The 24,021-nt window shown below is 45.3% G+C and overlaps 1 protein-coding gene across 3 annotated transcripts in view; it reads right to left on the bottom strand.

Moving 5' to 3' along the window:
- Positions 1 to 24,021, bottom strand: part of LOC146812000 (uncharacterized) — a 356,521-nt gene that overhangs the window by 242,857 nt on the left and 89,643 nt on the right. For all 3 annotated transcript variants that reach the window (XM_085618974.1, XM_085618975.1, XM_085618973.1), the window contains one exon: positions 13,383 to 13,552. In XM_085618974.1, the coding sequence (XP_085475100.1) occupies positions 13,383 to 13,517 (135 nt within the window). In that variant the 5' untranslated portion in view covers positions 13,518 to 13,552. Of the gene's footprint in view, positions 1 to 13,382; positions 13,553 to 24,021 lie in introns of those variants that run through there.

Below are 24,021 nucleotides of genomic sequence, written 5' to 3'. Positions count from 1 at the left end.
CCGCAAAAAATTTCTTTTGCCTATTTTGAAAGACCTAAACTTTGTGCAAGTACGGCCGGCTTTATTATATTTACAGATGCTGAACTCGGTACAGGTTACATATGGTGTAGCGTGTTTTTTGGTAGCAGCCGCTAGACAAAAGAAATTCAGTTTGGATACAAGGATCAATCAGCAAACCTGACATTTGTAAATTGCCACTCCTTATTTTTATTGATATGTTTCTCCTCAGGATTTGCAATCACTTTTTAAACTTGTTTTACTGTCATTTTATGTATTTTGTACTGCTTTTATGGTTTTTAAGTAACCGAATAAAGTTCTTTGACTGACTGACTGGCTTACATGCTGATCTTATCGGGGCACGGAGTGACAAGATTTCCTCCCGAGAGTAAATAAGGAGATTATCTGTAGCGGCCAGGGTCAGGAATCCCCAACCCCCCCTCTTCATGGGGACTATAGCTTAGTTCACTTTTCAGTCGTGGCCTCTTGTCTGCCCAAATAAGAGAGATAAATTCAGACTGCAGTAGTTTTAGAGCACCTGGGGGGGGCTCCACCGGGAGAGTTTGAAAAACATATAGGATTTTGTGGAGTATGCTCATTTTCTGGGACGCTATTCTGCCCAGCTAGGAAAGGTTGAACGGTCGCCACCGCTGGAGCTCTTGTTTAATTTGGCGCACAAGCCGAGCATAATCGAGAGCGTTAAACTCCGCTATGGATGAAGATAGCAGAATGCCCAGGTATGGTATAGCTTTTTGGTTCCATTGAATAGGGCATGCCTGGGCCAGCGCAGTTATAGTAGTCTGCGTTAACGAGAAACTCAATGCTTGGGATTTAGCTACAATGACCTTGAAACCAGAGGCCTCTTCAAACTCCTCCAATTCGGCCAGAAATGCTGGGACTCGAGTGTGGCAACCACGTCATCCGCATAGAGGCTAACCATGTGGCGCTCTCCACCAAAGAGGATTTCCTTGATTAGCCGGTTCTCCCGTATTCGCTGGGCTAGTGGCTCCATATAAAGAGCGAATAGTAAAGGGGAGAGCGGGCAGCCCTGTCGGGTGCATCTGGTGCTGGTGAAAGGTGTGGAGGTGAAACCATTCACTCAGACAGTGGCCGAGAGGTGACCGTAGCCGCTAAACACCCACCGTCAGAAGCGACGGCCAATCACAAATTTCTCCAGGACAGTCTCCAAGAGGGGCCAATGAACCCTATCAAACGCCTTCTCTGCATCTATGGAGAGAACAATGCGTTCCTCGGACTGCCTATGGGACTTGTCTAAGAGGTGTAGCAGCCTTCAGGTGTGATCATTGCACTGTCTGGTAGCGACAATGCTCGCGCGGTCTGGGTCGATCAGGCCTGGCATCATGGGCCCTAATCTCATCGCCAGGATTCCTGTAAATATCTTAAAATCAATGTTGAGGAGTGACATCGGCCTGTACGAGGCACAGTATCTATTATCTTTCCTGGGTTTGGGTATTACCGCTACCGACGCTAGGAGCATTGTTGGTGGCAGTTCCCGATGTCCGCGACCGAATTGAAGAGTCGCGTTAGTATGGGGGCCATGAGGGAACAGAAAGTTTTATAACAAAGGGCGGAGAACCCATCAGGGCCGGGGGATTTAAGAAGTTTAAGTTGGGATATAGCGGAGATAACCTCAAGTCTGATAGGGCTATCCAGGGTGGCGGCCTGATGTTCTGTCAATTTGGTGAGCGTTATGTACTGACAATACCTAGAAGGGTTTTGGTCAGGTAGTGACTGTGCAGAGTACAGAGTGGCGTAAAAATCTCAGACTGCATCGGCTAGGTCTTCGCCACGTGTGCATTCTGCACCATCGATGGTCTGGATGAGGGGGCCCGTCGCTGCTTCTTGCTGCGCGCACAGTTTATGAGCTAAGTGACGGCCACATCTGTCCCCACCAATGTAAAATGCATGCTTCAGGCGAAGCGCGGCATATTCCGCCCTATCTAGGTCGAAGTTGGCCAGCTGTGTCCTAGCCGCTTTTAGTTTTTGCCCGGGTGGCCCCCTTCCTCTTATGAATCCCTTCCAGTTCCAGTACCTGCTCAGTTAGTTCGTCCCTTTTTTCTCGACGGGCCTAGTAGTCTGCGGCAGGGATGGCTATGAAGTCCCCACGGGCCACTAAGTGTTTCCCAGAGGGATATGGTGGAGGTGTTGTGTGTGTTATTTATGACCAGGAAGTCATTTAGCATCTTCAGAAGGCGGGTCACAACCCAGGGCAGTGTAGGAGTGCATCCCTAAGTCACCATGAGAATGGCGGTCTATGAGTGTGGGGAGGGGGGAACAGTAGGGTCACGGTCAGGGCCATGTGATCGGCGAGTGTTTGGGGCTCAATGGTCAATGATTGCACCCATGGAAGGAGGGAGCAAGCTAGCAGGAAGTGGTTGAGGCGTGCGTAAGTCCCCATGGCGTGGGAATAAAAAGTGTAGTCGCGCGTGTAGGGATGGCGGTGTCGCCACGAGTCTACCAAACCTAGGTCGTGGAGCCACCGGCGGTGGGTACCTGAGAGAGCCCCTGTTGCTCCCCGTCGCTGTGCAGAACGGTCGAGCTGACCATCAAAGACTATGTTCAAATCGCCCCCCAGAAGAATTTGTTGGTCATGCCTGGAGGTCAGGTCTCCTATAGTTTTGTGCAAGAATGCTTCCTGGCCATCGTTGGGAGCGTGGAGAGCAGCCAATGTGAAGTTATGTCCCCCTACAGTCACCAAATGTGCCAGGAGGCGGCCTTTGACCTCCATCTCCTTGGTCCCCACCCTCCCAGGGAATGTGCGTGCGACTAAGATAGCTACCCCAGCCTTTTTAGTAGGGAGAGAGGAGTAATATTGGTGTGGGAAAGCCTTGGAACGCATTCTATAGGTGTCACTGGATTTCAAATGAGTCTCTTGGAGTATACCGATGTGGACCCCAGAGTTCTCCAACTATGACAAGATAGCTATGCGCTTGATGGGTTTGTTGAGCCCTTTCACGTTCAATGTGAGAATCTTGACACTCATGCTCTGGAGGTGGGGAGGGCTACGCTTTGTAGGGGCCAGCATGCCGGGCGGCCTATAGACACCGTAGAGAGAGGGCAGTCTAAGCTTGGTGGTGGCGTTATGCATGGGCTGCTAACTGGTATAGCTGCAGCAGGGATTCGGCAAGGGGGAGGAGACCCCAACATTATAAAAAGCAACAATCCCACGGAACCCAACAACATATACAAAAAGGAAAAAACCCGTACTTGACAATAACAGAAGAAATAGAACAACAAGGTCAAAGTCAATGTCCAGAGCGTCTTGCTCCTAGAAAAACAAGAGAGGTACCTGTGGCCCAGAGCTCCCCGCTCCCACCGGACAAGCAAATGGGAATGTTCACATCATCCCCCGGAGACGAGGGTGCGACCATACCATACCAAGGTGCAGTCCAGAGAGAACATGCTTCACTCCGAGGATGTTCCGGCGAGGGTCGACAGCACCGCTTGCTGTTCTTTGGCCATTGTGTCTGAATCAGGGCGTATCGCTGGACTCGGTGCTTGATAGTGGTCCATCCATGGCCGCTGCGACGCCAGCGCCGACTGATCGGGTTGCTGTCGCGCAGGCCCTTCGAGGCCCAAGAGTTTGTAGGCCGCCTGCAGTGAGTGGATTTGCCTCAGTTCCCCTTTATAGGTGAAGATCAGCCGAAGCGGATGTCCCCAGGAGTGTTTCATACCTGCTTCGCGAAGGTGGAGTGTGATCGGTCTGAAGGACTTGCCTTTGAGCAACATGGAGGCGGCCACGTCTTGAAATAATGAGGGTTTCTGACCTTGGTGAACAAAGTCCAGGTTGCACCTTGATTCGCGGAAGATCCGTTCTTTAAGCTGGAAGTCATGAACGCAGGTCAGTATGTCAGCTGGCGGTGCATTGGCCGACCTACGAGGACCCACCTTGTGTGTATGATCTAGTTTGATCGAGAAATCCGGGGCACCCCCAGGATGGATCGAAAAAGGTCCGCTACGTAGCCCTCAAGATCACCCGCGTTGTCCGCGTGCACTAGATCCCGGATGCGGATGTTATTGCGGCGGGACCTGTTCTCCAAATCCACGGTGTGGGCCTGCAGGGCCAGGTGCTGCTCCTGCAGTCGGAGAACCTCTTGTTGGAGATGTTCAATTGCTTCATCCTGCCCAAGTCATGTTCCTCCAGAGTATTGGCTCGCTCCCCTAGGGAGTCAACATCTCAGCACAGAGTCCGGGCTAGTTTTGGGGTGGAATAGCTGCTCCCGCACCTTTATTTGCAATATCTCTCCAAATGTTTCTTGGATTCTTTAGAATTACTCTCAGCTGTTTCATAGGTTTCCTTTTTGCTAAGATTATTGAATGATTTAGTTTTTAGGATGGATGATTGATCTCCTGATTGTTAGGGTAGATATGCAATATACTATATCTTATAACAATTTCACCCAGTTACTACACTAGCTGGCATACATCTGAGAAAATTAGAAATTATAATTTGTTTACTTCATGCCAATCATTTTTGGTCAAAATGGACATTCCACTATTGGATCTTGGATTTCTTTAGTTAAACGTCCATCTAAGTACAAATTGTCAGTCCTCCAGGTGCTCTAGTTAATGGTTAATGCATTTTTTTGTGAATTATGATCGCTTTCCTTTCTTTGTACTGTATGATAGTCTTTTCACAGAGAAAAGGAACATCAGTATAAAAGAGTCAAATCAATAATGCTTTTTGACTTAGCTGAAGAAAAGGTGGGATTTGCTGATTGATCTGACGGGAATAAATTTTAGGCTTGGAATTATCCCGTTAGTTGGCTGTAATTGAATCAGGAATGTTCTAGACAGAGTCCAAATAATCATCTTGAGAAAGGGGGAATTTTTTACCACTGCTGAGCTGGTATGGCTGGAAGCAGTAGTACCTCTGTGTATGATAGGCCTGAATGTGGCTGGATACAGGCTTTCAAATTAACGGAGTTGCACTCATTTTCCTCGACCTCCCAGCATCTCTGCTCCCCTTCACCTCTAAAATACCATTTTATTCTCTGTCTACTGGTGGGAATTTTTTTCAATTTTTTTTTTACTTAAATGTTTTGTACGAAGATTTATATTAATCTGCAACATGCATGGATTTACAGTGAGACATTCAAGTTAAAGTTTACCATAGATATCAATGCCTCAATTTAAAATAGCTCACGTTCAGTTGTCATGTTTTTTGTTTGTCTCATTTTGGGTCTTTCTTGGTACAGTAGCCAAGCTGTACTAGTCAATATCAATTTAATGTATGTCTTGCTTTAGTTTCCATGTGAAAGTTTATCTTTGTATATTCCTTGGAGAGTGAAATAATTAGCAGGCACCTGGTAATGAGAATATCCTGACCAAATTATATAATCTCGCTTTAGCGATTGTGCTGAAGGTTGTGCAGCACATGCGGTGTGTTAGTCATGGAAAGAACTGTAATTATCATAAAATGAGCAATCCTGATCGGCTTTCTTCATGGGAATATTGTGACGGTGTAACATTTTCAATAAGATTACTAATGAATTGAAGAGGTAGTTGGGAGATTCTTTCCTTGCTCCCTTTAGACAGGATGTCCTTTCTTCTCCCCGAAAGAGTTAGACTTCTGAGAAAATACCCATTTTCTTGACTGCCTTTAGAGGCTTTTAATGCAGACACCTTCTGCCTGACTTAACCCAAATTTCCACATTTTCCTAGTTTAGCTAGATAGCTAACTTCCCTTTATTGGAACTTGAGCCTGCTTTGATTTATCTTATGAGAACTTTAAAATAGTTTATCTTTGCATTTGTGAAATTGATTTGAATTTGACTAATGCAATAATGTACTGATCATTGGTTTATGGCTAATTTGAAACTTAACCAATCTGCAAATAAACCTTGATGGTTTCCTAAGCTACCGCTCGAAGACATTCTTGTGGGGCCAAATGTGCCCCACGTTATTTAAATGTCTTGAGTGTCTCTATCAAGCCTCAGTCTGGAATGAAAAGGCTCATTCACTTGCATGCATTTTGCACTAAAAAAAAAAGTGCAAAAAAGAAAAAAGCACTGCGAACAATAGCCTTTCATGATCCAACTTCACATTGTTCTCATATTTTCATGGTAAATGTTTACTATGAACAGAGCTTAATTACATGATGTGGCAGAATAGTCATTTTGAAAATACCGCATAACAAGAGTAATGCGAAATGACACTGGTGCAATGCAAATTTTGCCACAGCCCATTCTATACCTCATGACACAAATATTTCTTTACTTCCCAGCCATCACACTCTTCCTCCAACCTAAGATCAATTCCTATAGCACAAGTTCTTTATATTCAACACCTCCTTGACTACATCTCCGTAGCGCTTTCTTACCTCCCTCTTGACATCCTGAAATTGGCTGCTTCTGCATATATCTCCCCATTCTCTATAATCCTATACTTTGGGGGTCCATCGGTACAAAGCTCAGTAGCAAGTATTCAACATATGTCAAATTGGTTGCATTCCATACACACACAGCTTAATTTTCTTGCGATCAGCAAACTAGATTTTCTTACAGTGGGGTGATGGGCCTTCTAACTATACTGTTGTGCCACTAGCAAAGATCATACAATGTCACAAGAACAATTTACATTCTCCCTACACATAAACCAACCTTATCCTATCCCCGCCAGGCTCGCTGGGTCAATGCTAAAAACAAGGCCATTTATGAGTTATTAAAAGTCGTCTTAAGCTACTCATATGTAGGCACCCAAAAAATGTATTCCCTCTTCACCTGCTATAAACCCATCCAGAACCTGTGATTTGTCAATGACCACTTCCACTGGAACCCTATTCCTCCTAAGGGGAAGCCCATTAAACCAGGATTTCAAGTCTGCCCAAAGCCAGTGAAGTGCATAGGTTGAGTCTGGCCTCTGGTAAACATGTAGATTTCTGTTATTTTGTGGTCATGTGCCTGCTTGTATGTTTTTGTGCTAAGCATCTATGAAAATATCAGTTTTCGGATTCTTGTACTCTCTGGACAGCTCATTCTCAAACAGTGCCTTCAATCGCTATTATATACTCTAAATGTGGGTCTCTGATGAAGGGCTATCCACTCATGATCCTTATGTGGTATTGCAAAACATTTCTGTCTACTAAATCAATACATTCCACTCTGCAATCTACCTAGAGGATTTTGTAAAGTGAGTGAACTGATAACCTAGCTAGGGAGTGTGAAAGTATTTTCCTAAATGACAACAAAATGTAAATACCTGTACAAATAGTTCCTAACTGTTGGTATATTTTGGAACGCAAAAATGAAGCACATTTTCTTTATTTCTGAAGTATGAAGGAAACAAAGATTATAATAGGATCTGCACGAAATTAGATTTGGGATGGGTAACTTACCCACCTAACGGAGTAATCACAACCATTGACAGGGTGAACCCTCAAAGTAACTGAATTGACCTCCACTCAACCCCCTGGTAACTATGGCACAGAGCAGGCTGGCTTAACTCATGGCAGTGTTTAAAGTATTTTATGTAGCACCAAAACAGTAAAAATTGAATGCAAAACAATAAAAATATGAAATTGCTCAATGGTTACGTTAGAACTGGGACCGGAGTACAATTTGAGGCTGACCGCAATGGAGTGCAGGCCAGATACACCAGGTTCATACTGGTCAAACATTTTACTTTCTGACTTAGTTCGCAAGTCCCAATCCACCACAGGAGTACACTTCTAACCCTCCCTCAGGACCTCCAGTTAGGTACTTCGAGACTCACAGGGTGTCAAGACATAGGCCATCAAGCAGGGTGCAGTCCAGGTCCAGTTGCCACTGGTCAGCTGACAGTTGAAGGGAAGGCCATTTGTAGCTTCTTGTATCCCTGTATCTTGACCAGTAGGTTAACCTTATGACCCTTGGTGTCCACTTCTTTGGCTTTGGTACAATATGTAAATGTAAATGTAAATGTTGTAGACTTGTAAAGCGCACAGCTGCCCCAGCAACGGGGCGTCCCGGCGCTGTAGACCGCTGGGGAACCCGTCCTGGCTATCCCTGTGAGATGGTCCCTTTCTGGGTATCTCCAAGGTGAAACCAGGCATCCGTGGGGGGCCGTTGTAGAGATGAGGCAAGCTTAATGCCCAGAGTTGCCGAGTGTGTTCCTGGTTAGAGTAGGTACCGAGGCGAGAATTATCAAGTCCGTTTTGACCCTGGTCCACGACCCTGCCGCGTCGGGAATTGAACCCTGGTCCCTGGCCGATTCTCTGCTTACGGGTCTGCCGCCTCTAACCAGTGAGCCACACCTCTCCAGTGAGCAGGTCCTGTCCTCCAGGGCTCCTCGTGTCACAGAGTGCAGGTTCAGTACTCTTCTGTTCTTCCACAGGTCAAGGGGTGGTTGGAGGTGTGTTTGTTTGTAGATTCCACATTTCCTGGCATTAGCTAGTAGGTGGGAATGACTCCTGGGCATGCCCTAACAAATTGGGTAAAAGCTTCCAGGGCCAACTATCCCCACTTGGGAATTTTCAAGATGGCAAAAGGTATCGGGCACACTAAACATGGGCTCTGATGGCTGGGGTGTGTGGGGCCAGTGTACTATAGTAATCCTAGTGTCCTCCGACATCTAACACCAAAATTCAATTTGAAGCAGCAACTGTACCCCTCAAAAAAAACAGAGACAGAACCCTGGTAGGACAAAGCAGAGTTAATCTGTAACCCAATAGTATATACACAAGAATTGTCTTGCCATCATCTTTCCATCTTGCCATGTGAGGCCCCAATGTTGTATGTAAACCCAGCAGACCTGTCAAACATTATTTGACAGTATAATGTTGTAAACCCAGCAGACCTGTCAAACATTATTTGACAGTATAATGTCAACAACCATTGGCAAAGCCAGTTGTGTCTTTCCTACACAAGAGGTATTGACTGTCGATTTTGTTTTAGCCAGCATGACTGAAAGTATATGTATTAAAAAAACAGCACTATGACAAAGTCCACATTAGCTGCTACATAGCTCTACTGTAAAAGCTAGCTAAAAAAACAATGACAAAGCTAATACCTTTCGCATAAGTGAGACCTATTGGCTATGCAATAATTTTTTTCTGTTGTGGGGGGCAGCAATAATCCTGGAGAGAACAGGACATGCAACAAACGACACACCAAGCAACTACATGTAGCAGGACATGGGCAATGACCTGCAAACACATGCACTGCTACAACTTAAAGAAAACAAAAGTACTTCCGGAGTCTGACGAGTGGTGGGGAGAGACGCTGGGCAAAGAAGCAGGGCTTGGGCCACATTCCAGGGACAAACATAGGAAGAGGTGAAACTGGCACACACTCACAAAAGAAAAGCAATGAAATAGGTGACAATGAAGCCAACCAGTTGTAAGCAATGGTCTGGCACTAAGCTCCCTGTAATTAAACAAAATGTCTTGAAAGTGACAGCACATATGTGGTCTCAGGCAAGACCTGAAAAGGATGCTCACAGCTCCACCCTGTATATTCTGTGAGGTTCAGAGGAGTCCTCTCTGTCTAAACAGTGTGCTGATATGGCACCTTGGGGGCAGAAACTGCGCTGCCTTTTTCTGAAAAGTGCATAATTTAAGCAAGTTATAACAATAATGGATTTATAGCTACTCCACATTTTTTTTTCTCAGCCCAGGTACTCTTTTCACTTGCAACAAGACATTATGGCCATTTGAAGTGACATTATGAGGAAGCACCGAGACCACTGTAGCAATATGGGCATGAAAGAAATGTTATCCCACTCAAGAGGATATAATGATAACACAAGTGGTCGGAGGCCAGCAGAGCAATTAAATTGGTGCTAAACAACTGATAGTGGTCAACAAATAGAATTACACAGTGTTATTAACCTTTTGAAAATATTGATTCACTTGCAAAAAAAAAATTAAAAAAATACCAAGACCACACAACCATATACTCTGATGCAAACAAGTAAGAATACCACCAGAGGCCCACTATTATCAGTGCACAACATCATTGGAGAGCTGTGGTACTGTACTAGCTCAAACAATGGGAGAAGGTTAAGTCTCCTTTCCCCAGACTGGCTCTCGGTTTACTAAAAATGCCCTTTCCTACAAAACAATTATGTGGAAGTTGTCTAGGAGGAAATTCTAGAAGGACAAGAAGTTGCCTACTTATGTAAACTACAATAGGGAAGGGCCTTTGGGATCTAAGAAAAACATTGAGCTCGGATAAAGTGGTGAGGCCAGAAGGGTAAAATGGGGCAGCCAATTTGTTCTTGAGCTGTCAGAACAACAACCTACCAAGTGCTTCATCTCTCATTCACATATGTGTAGAGTGTCGCTCTGGTTAGGACTAGAGCCATGACCTCACTAGTGTCATCTGCATTCAAGAGCATGAAAAATACTTGACAGATTCAAGCTCAGAATCTTGGCCTTCTTTGGCCTTACAGGAGTAGGTGCAATCTGAGCCATTTAATTATTGTGTACTTTCTGCTGAGATGGCCAACTTGAATTGCTCTCAGTTTCTCTCCTCACTCGGGAAGCACATTTGTACAGTAGTAGGAAGTATCTTTTTAGTCATTTGACTGCATTGCTGCCCTTTGCATTTAGATTAGTGGGCCTTCTTGGATTACCCCTTATTGGTGTACATGCACACAAAACCCTGCTGAACCTCCGGCTAGGTTGGTGCTGTATAGCTGCCCAGATGTTTTAGCCCCTCTGCGCACACTCCTACGTCCCCCTCCCCTAATCTGAACTACTTATAACCCAGACCATCCTAATTGATTCCTGCCTCTTTACCCTGCCGCTGGCAATAAAAACTGTGAAACATGGCAATGGATCAACAGAGTAAATTTTATGAGCCAGCCTATTACAATAATATTTTGCACATCTAGCTCTCACGCCTACTCCACCGTCCCATTCCTAATTGTAGCGCCCTATGACAAGATGAGAGCACTACTCTGGTCATTCATGCACAACACAACCACAACCCCAACCCCTCCTGCACAAGATCCTCACCAACTTACAACTGCCAAACACATACCCCCCCCCAAAGGGTAGTCACCACACTACCAATCCGAAAATGCACCTCACCAACCACAACAGTAAAAGAAGCACTAAATAAAAGCTGAAAAACAGTTACAATACAGTGCCACACAAAATTAGTCTGATAAAATGAGTTTGAGGGGACCCTAAAAACTGCCACCACTCATGGATTTACTGAAAACGTGCCAGCGTAGAGTAGTCACACCACCTCACAGATATATAAAGGCTTTTAGCTAAAAGGCATCCCATCAAATCATGCGGTGGTCAGCGCCACATGAACCCACATTAAGATCCTGCCATCAAGTCAAGGTGGGCAAACATCCTCTTAAGGCACAGGGTATGTATTAGTAGGTTATAGCACTTGCTAGTCCTGAAAAGTCACAGAAGCAGTTTGGGACTGGTTGCATGCTACTCTGTACATCACTATAAACTGTTGTCAACACGGAGCTAAAATTTGTGACGTTGTTTATCATGTAGTAGTCAAACTGTTTTCAAGTGGTCTGCAAGCTGTTATATAAAGTTACCACAAACTGTCATGCTACCAGTTATGCTATCTCTCATGCAATATGTCTCGAAGTGGTTATAAAATTTGCTGTGTGATTGGTTATGTACTTGATAGACCATGTGGTCATATAGTGGTCCTGCAGGCAGTCCCGCAAGCACTCATGCCATCACTCATGCTTACAAGCATAGTATGAATAATCACAACGTGAAGTGTATTATAAGAAGTATGCATGTTCTGGCAGTCTGTGTTTGAAAACATTCTGCAAACTGTGCCAGATAAAAGGTTACATAGTTAGAACTTGGAGAGCACTGGCAGTCAGGGTGCAGGGTCCTAGCGGAAGTGCCTTAGCAGGGCTAAGATCGAAGCCATAGAGCTGGGATGCACCTGTGAGAGAATGTGGCAATATGGAGAATGACGGCCGTGTATTGGTTATTAGGGCGGACGTAAGGTACTTCAGCACCCTCAGGAGGTGTGTGCAGCATAAGTCCAGAAGGGGCAACACCATGCTCATCTTCAGAATAATCAGAGAAGTTTAAGTACAGTGGATCTAAAGAGAACTCATTTACATTAAAATGTCACTAAAATCGGCCATGTCTCCAGCTCTCCTGAACCGTCAATAGACATCCATGCCCCATACAAGTGCCACCACTGGGGGTGGGGTCTTTCGTGAGGGAGGAAGTTAACAATGTAAATAGACCCTCCCAGGGGCCACAGTCAGGCCTCGCCACTCTTCTGTACAGAGATCAGCAAGAGGACACTGATTCAGCCCTGTGCAGGGCCATGAAAGTGACCCATCTACAGGATTCTTCCCATCACACCAAGGAACCCTGGTCAAGAGGCGATTTCGGAATGCATCTCTCTAAACCAGATTGGTGGGATTGGTTGAGCCATTTGCTGCTTTGGATTGATAGAACAACTACCAGATCCAAAACAGAGGCAGAGCTGGACCCAGTGCTTAATTTGCAAAAGAACAAGTGCAGGGACTGAAAATGTTGCTGAGAAGCCCGCAGCTGGCGCTACCGAATGTCGGGGTGCTGAATACTCAGGCTGCCGTGCCTCGATTCAACTTCATGCCTCTGATCTACCACCAGGCACTTCCAACCCAACCTAGAGGTTCTTTTTCATCCCTACTTTCTCGCTGCCACCAATTTTTCCCCTTTCCCCTTTTGTGTTTCTATAACTATTGGTCCAGGTCAAATCCCATGAGGAAAAATAAGTGCTGATCCCTAATAAAAAGAGTGCTGGTGGTGCCCCATCTGCAACCACGGGCTCAAATTAAGCACTTATCAGACCAACCATTTATCTCATGGGCAATTTACCCATAGCGGCTGGAGCCACAGGATTCCAGGTTTTGAAGGCCAATGACCGCCCTGCTGCTGCCCGGGGTTTATTGTAACACCCACAGCAGGAGTATAAACACCGAAAGATAGGAGAGAAAGAGGTGAGACAGCGAACACGGAAAGATCACCGAGAAAGGAGAGATAGAATTGATAGGAAAAGGGAGGGGAGAACCTATTTGCCATAGATCCTTTTGGTTCCCAGTCTGGTTCTGTCAAAAGACCTGGAGAAGGAGGAGCACGAGGGCAACATCTTTGCAAGTTCAACACAGATACTGCTGTGGGGTTGCACTTAAGGTGACCAGAATTTTTCTTTGCAGTTTTTGACTTGCAACCCCAATTTTCTAATGGGATAAAGCGGACTACAAATCCCACAATAACAATAAAAACCGTGGATTAAGGAGTTGCTCACGCATGGAACTGGGACACTTGAGAGTTCTGAGGTCATTGAATAAAGGGAGTCCCTCTGGACAGTGATGTGGGTGAGAGCGACATGCCACATTAAAGGATACAAGCTCAAAGGAAGGGCAGCTCTTATGGTTCAGGGCTCTCTCACCTTGCCATTTGCTTTAAGCTTCAGTTTCTTGCACAGCTGCTGCAGGGTGGCCCGGTTGAGGGTATGTAGACTTGAGGCAGAGATCTCCAGGTCTAGGGCCTGTGTCGTGTGCATCTTGCGACCTCGGGGAGCCATGGATAATGTGTGGGTGACGGTACTGGCACTTTCTTCTGAAAGTATTTAAAAACAGAGAAAAATTGTCACAATGAAAAACAATATTTCAACAATAATAACAATAGATAATGGTAAAGAAAAAAATAGAACAGCTTTAAAATTAGAAACAAAGTAAATATAGAACGAAGGTGCTAGTGATATTTCTTTTTATAACTAATTCACTGCTTGAGGATCATGTTATGTACATGCCTTTGTCTTTGATTACCAATGCCTTATTTGATTGGTTGTTGTATACTTTTTTTGTGTAAACATAAGTACAATGAAATAATTTAAGATAATGCTAGTGATTTTAATATATAAAAAATAATTCATGCTGCTCTCAAAACACAGACATGTTAATTGTATTCGTACACACATCTGTTCAGCCGGAGAATAACTCACTAAATCATGCTTTCAATGCTTTTCAATTTCATAGGCGCTATGTGCGGGGGTTGGGAGATGAAATGAACGCGGTGGATGGTTCTATGTAAAATGTACTGCCTTATTGTTTCTTGCAGGTCGAGTGTCCAGCCCAGAGGAGGAAGAGATGGCCATTGGGGTGGTGGGATACTGGGTTGTTAAATGGGCTCAATTGCAAGCTGCTCAGAGTTACTTTGGACAGAATTTAGGTTTCAATGAATGTTTAAGATCACATAGAAAGGGAAAGGCGGCATGAGTTGGAGAGAGCAGGTCCCCTGTTTGAATAGTATGTTTGTGGGTGGATGGTGCCCAGATATATTGGTTCTGCATTTGGGGAGAACGATCTTTTGGAAGAAGAAAGGGGTTGTGTTGATGCATAGCATGCAGAAAGAGTTAGCACTCATTAAAGAGAAGTGGGCAGGGTGTTTCGTCCTGTGGACCGAGTCTGTGACCAAGAGGTGCGTTGAAGCTGAGGGTGGTAGGTAGAGCATGTAGAAAGGTTAACAGCAAGATGGGTCATTTTTGTAGGGGGGAAGGATTTGTTTTGGCGGGATCTGTCATTCCGATATTCGGTTTGACACAGTGGAGTTCTTAGGACGACAGGGTTTACTTCTCCAGCTTGGTTATGGATCTTTACTTGTTGGAGATTAGAGAGGTGGTTAGAATGCTGAATGTGCAGCAGTAGATGTTAGGAGAGGTGAGTGCCAGCATCAATGGGGAAGGGGGGGGGGGGGCAGAAGAGGTTGTGTGCCACCTCCTTTTTCTTGGTGGTGGGGACATGCAAAGTTTGCCAGGTGTTGGCAGAAGTTTGGTTGACCATATGCAGGGAAAGGGTAGGCAGGTAGTTCAAGGTTCAGTTTAGGACATTTGGTTATTTACAGTTTCATACTTGCAGGCATAGGACGTAGGGTTAATAAAACTTAGTAATTTTAAATGCAATACATTGTAATGTTTGTAATGTGTTAATTGCAGGTTGAGGAGGGGCAATGGAAAGGTGGGGCCAGGTGGTTGTCTAACGGATGTATAGCGAGGTTTCAGTTTTGTAAGGCAGTTGTCAGGTTATTTTGTTGTGATGTGCACCGGTTTAAAAAAAGTGGCAATTTTCACACATAGTAAGTGGTCTGTGTCATGGCTGCACCCTCTCTCCCAATGGCCAGTATGAACCAGTTAGCAGTTTTTCAAACAAGTGAGAAAGCATTATAGTTGATCAGGCCATTTATTTGGTTAACGAAGGAGAATTACTACAATACATCCTCGTCACTCTTCCCATGATGAATCACAGTGAGAGGATTCACAAACGCACTCCCAACGTATAAAATGCCCTCCTCCTGCCTTACTTCCTGTTCCTTTTTTCTGTGGAACGCCATTAGGGTAGGCACAGTGCTAGTGCTCCGACACTTGAGCAGCTTCCCTATTGCCGCTTGGTGCCGGAAAGCCTGGGGGACATGATTTGTGATGGTCTTTGGGAGCGGGATCCAGACTGATTACTGAGGCAGTAAGTCCAGCGTCAATTCTCCTAGGGCCAGCAAGGAGAGTGGCATGTCCACGCAGTGCTACAGACTCTTTTGCTCTGGTGTTCTGTTCACCTGGCTCGATGTCTGCGGTGCCTTCCTCCGGCTTGGGTGGACATGACTTGATGCAGAGGGCTGCTTTCACCTGTCCAGAGATCTGTGGTGCCTTTCTCTGGCCAGGGGGAGTGTGTCTGGGTTACCGAGGCAACCAGCTGATCCAATTTGTCTCTCAGCAAAGCGGAAAAATGAAATAATTCTTTCAGTCTGTCTGCTGGCTTATTCGCTCGGTTGGGCTTATGGCAGGCTTAGCTGTGGTCGTTTGTTTATAATAAAAACAAAGGTTTGCTATTGGTTACTGTGTACATGTCAGCAGGTAATTGGTCTGAAATGTTTCTGCCCATTATTACAGGTTTGGTCTGTTTTAGAGAGTTCCTCCCCCAATAGTGTCACTTTAGGGTCTCTTGGGGAGAAGGTTCTCGGTTGTGGTCCTTGTTAGTTACAACGGAGAAGCGAACTGTGATGAGGCGAAGGTCACAGTCTCATATTTCAGAGGATGAGTGTGATAACCGGCAGGATGTGTCAGCAAGGGCTGGTGGTGTCCCGACTGGAGTTTCTGTTTCCCTGTTGGATTGTGGAAATATGGATTTTTCTGGTCAGTTATGTCCCCTATCTTGGACCCCAACGGTTCTATGTGCATGTCACAAGTACATGTATGTTCCCTCCAGTTCCAGTTATGAAGACGCAAATACATGTGCGTCCACCGTCAACATGTCCTCTGTCAGATCCGCCATGAATAGGCCGGATATTCCATTCCTAAATATGAAAGGCCACCGGCTTTATATGGTTCACTTATGCCATTTTACAGTCCAGGCAAGTAGGCCCTGATTCTGTCATCAAACTCCTCTTGCCTTCTGCCTCTGAAAACTCGAGTCTGAGCCTGCATCTGTGACCATGAACTTTGTCTCATTCTCTGCGCGGCTCACGAAGCCTGACATCAGCCTATTCTCTGCCAAGAACTGTATTTCACCTTCGAATTATCTGCTTCACTCCGATGCATTCCTGTCTAGCAGCTTAAGTAAACATTCTTCCAGCTACTGAGCAAAGGCTCGGCTTCTCTGTCCTCATGCAAGTAATTCATAGCCCTGTTACCAGGGAATATTCCTACCCCCTCGCATTCAGTGTAGACACTTAGACGCTTGTACACGCACGCACAGTCAGTATAGAATAGATTCTGTCCGAGAGTCCTTCTTTTGTGGATAACATAGTTCTTTAAACATAGGATGTTAGATATGATTTGGGATTAGGTTGACTTGACCCCCCAGACTTTTTGTCTCCACATGTAGAGCTAAATGTCAAGTCCCCTTCACCCCCTAGTTGCACGTCAATTACACGTCATGCTGCTGCGCGCGCATCTATGCCAAGTATTATCTTATAGATCCACCTATATGTGACATCATAACCAATTATGTTCCTTTTTACTCCTTATTACACCCATTTTTCGGTTACGTATGTAAATCGTCATTTTCCTTATCAATTGTTACGCCTACTGCATTTGCTTCATTGTAATGAATGTTCTATAAAAATCATTTCTTGTCAATAAAGTATGTACTTCACTTCCTGAACCCCCGTGGTGATGGAACTTGGAGCAACCGATTATAATCGATCATTGGAATAAAGCCCATTCCGAACCTCTAATATCACGGATTCTGCCTCTCATTTTACTGAGCTATTTTATTATGTTTCTGTATCAAATTAAGTCCCGGTAAAGGAATTTTATTTACCACATGAATGGCGCCCGAATAGGGACACTTTCTCATCTCACGCGCCGGCGGTGAGTTGCAGGCCCGGTCTCCTGCCACAGCTGGACGGACAATAACGCGTACCAGCAGGATTTCCTGTATCTCCCTCCGGTCAAGCGGGGGCGACTGAGGCTGCGATCAACACCCAGACGAGGCGGTGAGAAGTGCGAAGTATCCCGACCAGAGCCTAGCTGAGAGAGCAAGATCCGAGGTATACAGAGACCCACCAGTTCGAAGTCGAGTCCAGTCCGGTCCAAGTTCAAGTTACCGAGGCCTTCCGTTTCCGAAGCTACCCGGTGAGTACCATTACTGGGGAGGCATTTCTGACGTGCACATAGGTTGTGCCGGTCAAGACGGGTTTGGGTACACAAATCCGGTCTGCACTGTTTTAGCAGTGTATATGTACTGTTTAGCAGTATATCAAGTATTCCGAAGTATCTAGTTATTGTCAAGAATTATCTTGGTGATTAGTTATGCAGACGATAACCATTGTTGTTTATTTTAAAGGTTAAAAATGTGTTTAATGTTTAATGTTTAATGTGTTAAACGTCCTGCATATTGTGGTATGAATGGTTGTTCATTATTGTGCTTTTGTATTAAGTGTGTTCAAGATTAAGTATCGGATCAGTTGTCAATATGCCGCTCTTTTCGAAATTAAGACAGATCACTACTAGAAAAGGGGTACTCGAAGAAGCCGTCCCTATTCCTCCTAGGGATACTCCAGGGCACTTCATGTATCACAAACATGGCTTAGACGCTATATTATTTCTTGATTTATGGGTAGACTACACCAAGGGATTACCAGAAAGTCAGAGGTGGCCCGCAGCGGGGACCTGGGATGCAGAGTGCATCATGAAAGTCGAGGAAGAGTTATGGAAAAGGAAAGTCAGACAGTCACAGAAAGACGCCGTTGAGTTATGGCGTAAAGAATCTCATAGACGCACAGAAAAGGCACTCCGACAGGAAGAAAAGAATAAAGAGAGTTCAAATAAAGTTCGAGAGAATCTATTGCTTGAGGAAGGTATCCGAGTGAAATCAGAACAAGTAGATAGGCAAAGAAATGCCCTTATGAATGGTATGTATCCCCTTCTAGCCGAAGGATTACCTAAGGCTACTCCAGAGATACCGAAAGACTTGCCACCCCCATTATTCCCAATAAAGGTACATCCTAAGGGGCATCCTAGAACCGCAGAAGATGTTTTTCTTTCCTCATATTTAGATGACGCAGCTCCCGAGTATGCTAATTCCGCCCCACATAGACCGCATACCAGGGAGGTCCAACGCCAAGATCCAGCACCCGTATCCCTACAGCAACAAATCGAGTCACAAGTTCCGGCAAGCACATCTGTTCCTACAGCTACTTCTATAGCTGTGTCCACACCTATAGTTGCTGTGTCACGTTCGACGAATCCTTTCACACCCGACACCCCAGATGGGGCCACGGGAGGTGCTACCAATATTTTTTCTACGCCACCCAGAATAAATAAACTTACTTTTCAAGAGTCAGCACATTCACGTACACCCAAACTCATAAGTGCCCGTACGCTTAAGGAACTTCTTATAGATTGTAGATATGACCCGGTGCCCGGAAAAGAGGACGAAATGACCCTGGCATCATTGCGTATCAGACGAGCCGCAGTGTATTTGGGGAAGTTACCAGGAATGACTGCGCATCTAGATAAAATATATCATTTTGTCCAAACAGGGCGAGATCCAGAATGTATTAACAGAGCTATGGAATACCAGAAAGTAGAGATACAGGGGGAACTGTTACGTTTCCTCATAAATTGTGTGATCAGAAATCAAGACCGACCGGGGGTAGACCCGGAAACAATGCAAGTTCTTACCAGATGGAGCCAGAATATATCAGAAGGGAGACATGATAAGCAAAATTGTATAATAGCCATGTGCCGAAAGATCCGTAAAGAAATAGAACGCCTACACGAAGAAAGATTAGAGGTAGACGAGTTTGAACAAAGCGAGGAAGAAGGGTCAGGACTGCCCGCGAGACAGTCGGACACCATAGCCTATGTAGGTAGAGGAAGATCTTGTAATAGTAATAGATGTCTTACTGTCTCGACACGTCCGATATGTCCAGATAATAACAGGAATTTCCAAATACCTATAATTAATATAAGGTCTAACGAGCATTCGTTCCAAACCGCCGACAAACTACTCCGAGAACGAAGGGGTTATCATTTTCTCGATTCTATGGATGAACAAGATTTAGCCAGGGCAGCTGTCCATTGGGTGGACAGTCCCGGAAAATATAGTGATGATACAGTAGCACGCACATTTTTGAACCTCACCCCAGATGAACAGAGGTTAGCTGGGATTTATATGATTCAACAACTCATTATACTATATCGGAGTCAGCATTCGGACCCTGGTTCCTTACCTGACATATTGACTGAATTGCTTATGAATAAATGGAGAGGTGCAGGTACTAAATTAATTAAAGAAATTCTAGAATCAAGAAAGCAGTATATTCTTTTTGTATGCGCAGAGCATGTCTCATTGCCCGTCAAGGAAAGAACCACGTATCACATGGATAGACAGAATCCCTTACGAGAAGTGCACCCAATAAAAGGCGAGGACAACGAGTTTAAGCGCGTATTTGTATATACGCCCATATCGAAAATAGAATTGTTACAAATGAAGAAAGTGGTACCCAGTCATGACAAAGATCCAGCGGGTTTTCACCGAGAAATTAAAGACATGTTACTCATGGGAGAGTATACCTATCCCGACATTATGACAATATTAAAGGTATTGATGCCTGCTGGCATTTATGAGAAACTCAAGGAAAAAGAGTGGGAGGTAGGAGACCAAAAGATAGAATGGTCAGTGTTAGAAGCGGAAGAAAAGGCCCGAACTGCAGGAGCAGGACTTGGGGATAAAACTAAAGCATTACCAGGTTTATTAGTACAGGTACTGCCACGTTTATTAACTACGAAAAAGGAAGATTGGGGTACAATTTCAGCCTGTAAACAGAAGCAAGATGAAGACACTAGTGATTACTATGCCCGATTCGAAAAATGTTTTGGTATAAATAGTGGCATAAAAGCAAGTAGCGAATCATACCCGCATCTGTTTGTAACAAAATTAGTAGAAAATGCCCTGCCCCCAGTAAAGAATAGAGTATTAAAATTCGAGAGTACCTGGCAAGGTAACACTCCATCACAAATGTTACAAATGTTACAGTACCATCACAATAGAATTAGAGAGGAACAAGAACATGAACACAGACGCATGAAAGACACGAAAATGAAAATGCTAGTTTCCCAGACAGTCCCAGCTGAAGGACATAAAAAGGGTATGACACATTCCGATTCAGCAGGACCTGTAAAAGGGACATGCAATTATTGTAAAAAGCCAGGTCATTACGTACACGATTGTCCAGTTTTAAAACATAATATCGCCATAGGTAAAACACAAGAAAGATCACGGCCACTCAGACAAGATCAGAATGAACAAGGAGCCCTGCAGCATGCACAGGCCATGCCAGCCGCACAACAGCCAATACAGTTTGTGCCGGCTGCACCACCGTTGCCTGTTGCTGCCACACAGACAACAACACGACAAATGTATCAGACCGCACAGTATGAATATCCTGAGTATCAGCGTTACGCATGAACTAGCCTAGAGAGGGAAGTTGACTTACCCCTTATCGAGATTCCTGTAGATCAAGAAGGACCTTATGTACATAGTGAATTATTAGGTCAAGATAGAAAATTTTTACTCGATACAGGGGCAAGTCGAACAACTATAAAACGTAGTGAAGTTCCAGGGGCACCCCTCTCAGGCTCTCAGAATATTTCCCTTGGTTTTTCAGGAAAACCTATTGTTAATGAAGTATCACAGCCTCTTCCACTTACGATAGGACCTCTGACCCGAACTACAGATTTATTGCTTACTAAATCATGTCCAGAAAACTTGTTAGGAATAAAAACACTGAAAGCTCTAGGAGCCATAATATGTTGTTCTCCGGAGGGTGTTAGGTTGTTTTTACGTGATTTTAAAGGTCACTATGTGTCTAGAGACATGGATCCCCGACTGCAGACTTTACCTACACATCTATGGGCACAAGGCCCTACTGATGTTGGTTGCATGAATATTACACCATATCGAGTCACATTAAAGGCAGGAGTGGTGCTACCACGAATACGACAATACAAGTTACCACCATATGCTGTAGTGGCTTTACTACAAATCATTGACGAGCTCATTGCCCAAGGAGTAGTTGTGGAAACAGACTCCAATGTATGTAATTCACCGATAATTCCGATTCTTAAACGAACAGATCCTACGGCCCCGCCAGTATATCGATTGGTTATTGATCTGCGCGAGTTAAACAAATGCATTGTGCCACAATTTCCTGTGGTCCCAGATATCTCGTCATTACTGACAGCTATTGATTCCGAAGCAACATTCTTTACTGTAATTGATCTCAAGAATGCCTTTTTCAGCGTCCCAATAGATCCGGAAAGCCAATATTTGTTCGGATTTAGTTTAAATGGGCGTAGCTTTAAATTCTCACGCGCACCTCAAGGATTTACAGAAAGCCCCAGCATCTATAGCCAAGCACTGAAACGAGAACTTGACAGTATCCACATGCCAGTTAACACTGCTCTGCTTCAATACGTCGATGATCTGCTGATCACCGCGAGAAGCGAACCCGAATGTGAGAAAGCATCACTGACAGTTTTAAAATTTCTAGCCGAAAAGGGGCACAAGGTGTCCCCTTCTAAGCTGCAATTCTGTGTCCAGCGAGTTGTTTATCTTGGACACTCGCTGTCCAAGGAGGGAAGGCAGCTTACACCCGACCGCATTCAGTTAATAGCTAACATGCCAATACCCAAGACACAAAAGGAGGTACGGGCTTTCATAGGCCTCACTTCATATTGTAGGCAGTGGATCCCTCAGTATGCATTTCTAGCAAAATCACTCATTCAGTTAACCACACAGGAGGCAGCCACATCGACTGTTCTCCCTTGGACTCAGGAACATACACAAGCTTTTGAAAGCCTAAAGAAAGCTTTATGTCAAGCACCTGTTTTAGCAACGCCATGTTACAGAAAACAGTTTACACTCTTTGTTACAGAACGCGAAGGTACTGCCTTGTCAGTACTCACACAGGAACAAGCAGGAGCACACAAACCATGTGCTTATTTTTCTAGTACATTAGATCCCATAGCTCAGGCTTTGCCTGCATGCCTAAAATCAGTAGCAGCGACAGCTTTAGCAATCAGACAAAGCGATGCCATAGTGTTAGGACATCCATTGACAGTTCAAGTACCACACGCAGTAGAGGTTCTTGTAAATAGAACGCAAACACAACACTTGACTATAGCGCGACTTACAGGATACGAACTTTTTTTTTTTTTTTTTTTTTTTTTTCAAAAACCTTTATTGTTCCATCGAAGAGTACACCGCTATTCAGCCAACAACCCGGAGGCAGGCAGCTAGTATACGAGGCGGAACTCCGCCCAAGCATTTGAGATCGTACTTTCAAACGGCAATACAGCATTTTACAATGGAACAAACAAAACAGAACTAATAAAGAGCCCGAGTCGAAGGAAAGCAAACAGTAAATGATCGAGATGACATAATCATCTTCACGCTGCGCCCACAGCCCGCCCAGACAGAGCAAGCGACAGACAACCCCTCTCAGAGAACGAACCCCATATCCCAGATCACTTATGCCAGGCGGATCACCACTTACAGCACCCCACAGTCGAACTCCAACCTCTCCACGTCATTTAAGCCACGATCAGCCCGCTTGGTCATCTTCCAACGCTGTCGTACTAGCCAACCAGTCTACCAGTGGCTGCCAGATATCTACAGGCCGCGAGCGCTGCGGCAGCTGGTCCCAGTATGAGGTCAGCTGCTCCCTACAGTACACCGCCGATCTTATCCAGGCCTTCACGTTTGGCGGCATTGTCTTCTTCCAGTGTAGCGCTACCTGACGCTTAGCAAGTAATAATAAAATGGCCACAAGCCTACGTGAGGTCTTGGGCACATTTCTAACGAATCCCAATAGGGCCACAAGTGGGTCCGGCCCCAGTACCATCCCCACGATCTGCCCCACGGCATTGAAGACTGCAATCCAGAAGTCGCGTATGGGGCCACACACCCAGACAAGGTGATAGAACGCGGCATCCTGCGTACCGCATCTCCAACAGCACGCATCAGACCGCAGACCCATCCTACACAATTGAATGGGCGTCCGGTATGTCCGGTGCAGATAGTTGAAGTGTACCAACCGCAGCCTATAATTAGGGGATAGGTTTTCAAGTTGGGAGCAACAGTACTCCCACTGCTTCTCGGTAATAGATATACCCGCTTCAAGTTCCCACGCGGATCTGGAGTCAGTGTGCGCAACCGGAGCCGTGCTTTGAGTAGCTCTATAGATCCGTGTGATCAGTTTGCGCGCGGAGGAGTTCGAGAGTACGTCCTCCAAGGCCGCAATCGTCGGCGGAGCCTCTGGAAACATAGGGTACCTGCCCTTGCAGGCGGACCGCAGTTGATAGTAGAGAAGAAGCTCCGAGGCCGTCGGTTCCGGCGCTGCCGCCATGTCCCGCACTGTGAGGAAGGTATCGTCCGGGTACAAGTCTCCCGCCACCTTCAGTCCGCAGGCCCGCGCCCGCCGCGCCACTGCCGCGTCCGTCAATGGCCCCAATAGTGGATTATCCGCGAGGGGCATACTCGGCGCATATAAGTCATCTACGCCTGCACGTTTGGCAATGCTTGACC

This window comes from Triturus cristatus, chromosome 7 (assembly GCF_964204655.1).
Source record: "Triturus cristatus chromosome 7, aTriCri1.1, whole genome shotgun sequence".
NCBI lineage: Eukaryota > Metazoa > Chordata > Amphibia > Caudata > Salamandridae > Triturus > Triturus cristatus.
The sequence above is the reverse complement of the archived record's forward strand: the minus strand, read 5'-3'. Positions and strand labels throughout refer to the sequence as shown.